At 62.5% G+C, this 3,463-nt stretch overlaps 1 protein-coding gene across 1 annotated transcript; it reads left to right on the top strand.

The window, feature by feature from the left end:
- Nucleotides 1-6: 6 nt before the first annotated feature.
- Nucleotides 7-3,213, top strand: CDK5 (cyclin dependent kinase 5; the record flags this gene model as incomplete). Its single annotated transcript, XM_026087107.1, has 11 exons — nt 7-120; nt 221-288; nt 470-530; nt 631-687; nt 849-944; nt 1,229-1,303; nt 1,714-1,810; nt 1,911-1,980; nt 2,243-2,303; nt 2,383-2,463; nt 2,858-3,213. Coding segments are annotated over 11 exons (867 nt in total), but the record flags the coding sequence as incomplete, so codon positions are not given.
- Between the last annotated feature and the right edge of the window lie 250 nt (nt 3,214-3,463).

Below are 3,463 nucleotides of genomic sequence, written 5' to 3'. Positions count from 1 at the left end.
GCCGGTTCGTCAGTGACCCGGCTGCCCGCAGGCACCTACGGGACGGTGTTCAAGGCCAAGAACCGGGAGACGCACGAGATCGTGGCGCTGAAGCGGGTGCGGCTGGACGACGACGACGAGGTGAGGGGCGGCCGGGGGCGGCGGGCTGCCCCGTGCCCTGCCCCTCCGCGGCGCCGCCCTGCACCCCGCTGCGCTCCCCTCTCCTCTGCTCTCTGCCCAGGGCGTCCCCAGCTCGGCGCTGCGCGAGATCTGCCTCCTCAAGGAGCTCAAGCACAAGAACATCGTCAGGCAAGGACGGGGCGGGACGGGGACCCTCCGCCGGGCTGGGCCCTCGGCGGCCGGCACAGCGCCGGGGGCGAGCAGCCCGCCCCTGCCGCGGCGCTCCCCTTGGAAGCGCTGTCCCCCTCTTCCCCTGGCACCGCGCACCCCGGAGGCTCCCGGAGTCACGGGGCTGCCCTTCCTCTTCCAGGCTTCACGACGTCTTGCACAGCGACAAGAAGCTGACYCTGGTGTTCGAGTTCTGCGACCAGGTGAGCCAGCCGGGAGCGCCAAGGCCGGCACCTGCTAGCGCGGCCCGGAGCGCCGCGTCTCTGCTGCGCTCTCACACAGGCGTTGCTTTCCTCTTCCTAGGACCTGAAGAAATACTTCGATAGCTGCAACGGGGACTTGGATCCAGAGATTGTCAAGGTGTGTTTGGCGTGGGGGACTCTGGGAATCCCTTGGGAGGAAATGGTGCTTTTCCTGCGCTAGCTGCCACGTCTAGGACTATCAAGAACGCACTGTGAGAGTCAGATGGTGGCGTTGCACRGGCTGATGTGTCCTGCTCAGCTCCGTGCTCTCTTCTTCAGTCTTTCATGTACCAGCTGCTGAAGGGACTTGCTTTCTGCCACAGCCGCAACGTCCTGCACAGAGACCTCAAACCCCAGAACCTTCTCATTAACAGAGTGAGTGAGCGGGCCAGGGCCTGGGGGCGAGGGGAGTGGATCACGGGTCGGGCTGCACACTTGGGAATGAGACATCCCCGCTGAACCAAGCAGGACGTTACATTGGGGGAGCACGTGTCTGTCAGCAGTTTGCAGCTCTGTCTTGTTCGCTGTTATCTTTTTGGTCAAGGAGAAAGGGGGAAGGGTCTGGAGCAATAACTGCTGCTTGGCTCCAAGGCACGTGGCAGGCAGCAGGGCCTGAGCGTCTCTTATGAAGTCCTGCTGATRCTGTGTTTTCACTGCAGAATGGGGAACTCAAACTGGCTGACTTTGGCTTGGCCCGGGCCTTCGGCATCCCTGTGCGCTGTTACTCCGCAGAGGTGAGTTGGGAAATTTGTGTGATTTTCACTGTAGGCTTTCTCTTGGAGRAGAACATCATAGTCCCCACCTCGCTGAGCAGCTCCCCTGTTCCTTGCAGCACAACGTTTCCTTGGGGACCGCGTTGGCTGAGCAGCGAATGCTGCTTCGCTGCTCCCCTAGTGCGACTCGCCCCCTTCCCTGCAGTGTGGTGCCCCTCACRCTGCCCTTGGGCCGGCCCTGCCTCTCCCCAGCAGTCCAGGCTGCAGGAGATCTGCTCTTCTAGCAGGAGCTGTTAGGCCATGTGCCTGGGCAGCTTGGAYGTGCTCCCGTCCAGCTTCTGCTAGACACGAGGGCTGACGGAGCTGATGCGTGAGGAAGCACCCGCAGATCAGCGGGGGAATGCAGTCCTCGTCTCTGTCCCTCTGCGCAGGTCGTCACTCTGTGGTATCGGCCCCCAGACGTGCTCTTCGGTGCCAAGCTCTACTCCACTTCCATAGACATGTGGTCAGCTGGCTGCATCTTTGCAGGTAGCCGGGCCGGGCAGTTCCTGTTGCGGGGGGCTCCGTCCCACAAGGAGAATAGGGCTGCAGGGCCTCCAGGGCTCATCCCATTTCTCTCTTTCCCTAGAGCTGGCTAATGCTGGGCGGCCCCTGTTCCCGGGGAATGACGTAGACGACCAGCTGAAAAGGATTTTCCGATATCCTTTTGGCGTTGCGATTGGGGTTGTGGTGGGAGAAAGGTGCCGTCTGTTTCTCCTGGGTAAGGCCGCGGGAGGAGAGCTGTGCCAGGACCACGTGTGCTCGGACGCATGGGTCTCCGTGGCTGGGGCTGGGAGGACTCCTGCTGGTGTGGGAACTGGGAGGTCTGGTCTCGTGGCTGGAGCAGAGGTCGCTTCCCCTGGCTGAAGAGGCTCCAGGGCACAGGCTAGAGAGGTGGCCCTTGACTGCTTTTGTCCCCACGCTGCTGGGAACGCCCACAGAGGAGCAGTGGCCGGCGATGGCCAAGCTGCCAGACTACAAGGTGAGCCGCAGGTGGCGGTGGAGGGGAGGGGACGGGGTGGCGGGCTCAGCACCCGCGTTTCATGCCTGTCTCTCCTCAGCCGTACCCCATGTACCCTGCCACGACGTCTCTGGTGAACGTGGTACCTAAGCTGAACGCGACTGGCCGGGACCTGCTGCAGGTGAGCGTTATCCCGTGTCCTTCCCTGCCCTCGGTGCAGGTGGCTGCGCGATGATTTCAGAGCAGGGAGAAGGAGTCTTGACTTCTTAAGGCGRTTGATGTCTCTCCCCACGGTCTCTAGGCTGCCTCGTACCCCGCGTCACTGCTGCGCTGTTCGTAGGGTACGAGCAGCCGATCCGCCCTTCTCCCTGCTGACGTGGATGGGGGAGCCGGAGGCCAGGCTGCTCTGGGAACCCCAGTGCGCGCAGAGGGAAAGGTTGCCGTGTCTCTCCAGCCCGCAGGCTCCCTTAGGCCCCAAGCCTGTTTCTGGGCTGCCGGTGGCGAGGTTGCGGGGAAGGCAGAGCCCGCGGCTCATCCTCTCCTTGGCCTCACCTCCCTTCTTTTGCTGCCCTCAGAACCTGCTGAAGTGCAACCCCGTGCAGCGAATATCGGCAGAGGAGGCTCTGCAGCACCCCTACTTCACAGACTTCTGCCCTCCCTAGAGGCGGCCCGAGCGCGGGCCCGCTCCCCGCGCTGAGCTGTGGGGCAGCGCCCCAGGCTCCTGGCATGCTCCTGGGGGCGCTGGGGAGGGGACGGCCCCCCGTGGCGGCGGGTGGGACGGGGGACGCGAGGTGAGGCGCAGGGTGCCAGCACCCCAGAACCATAGCCCCTTCCTGGTATTTATTAGGTTTTTCAGAGTCACAGAATGGTTGAGGTTGGAAGGGACCTCTGGAGATCATCTAGTCCAACTCCCCTGCTCAAGCAGGGTCACCTAGGGTACGTTGCACAGGATCGCGTCCAGGCGGGTTTTGAATATCTCCAGAGAAGGAGACTCCACAACCTCTCTGGGCAATCTGCTCCAGTGCTCTGTCATCCTCACAGCAAAGAAGTTTTTCCTCATGTTCAGATGGAACTGCCTGTGTTTCAGTTTGTGCTCGTTGCCTCACGTCCTGTCGCTGGGCACCACTGAAAAGAGTCTGGTCCCATCCTCTTGCCACCCTCCCTTAAGATACTTGTACATG

This window comes from Apteryx rowi, unplaced genomic scaffold (assembly GCF_003343035.1).
Source record: "Apteryx rowi isolate R43461 unplaced genomic scaffold, aptRow1 scaffold_701, whole genome shotgun sequence".
Taxonomy (NCBI): Eukaryota; Metazoa; Chordata; class Aves; order Apterygiformes; family Apterygidae; genus Apteryx; species Apteryx rowi.
This window is presented reverse-complemented; position numbering and strand designations above follow the sequence as displayed.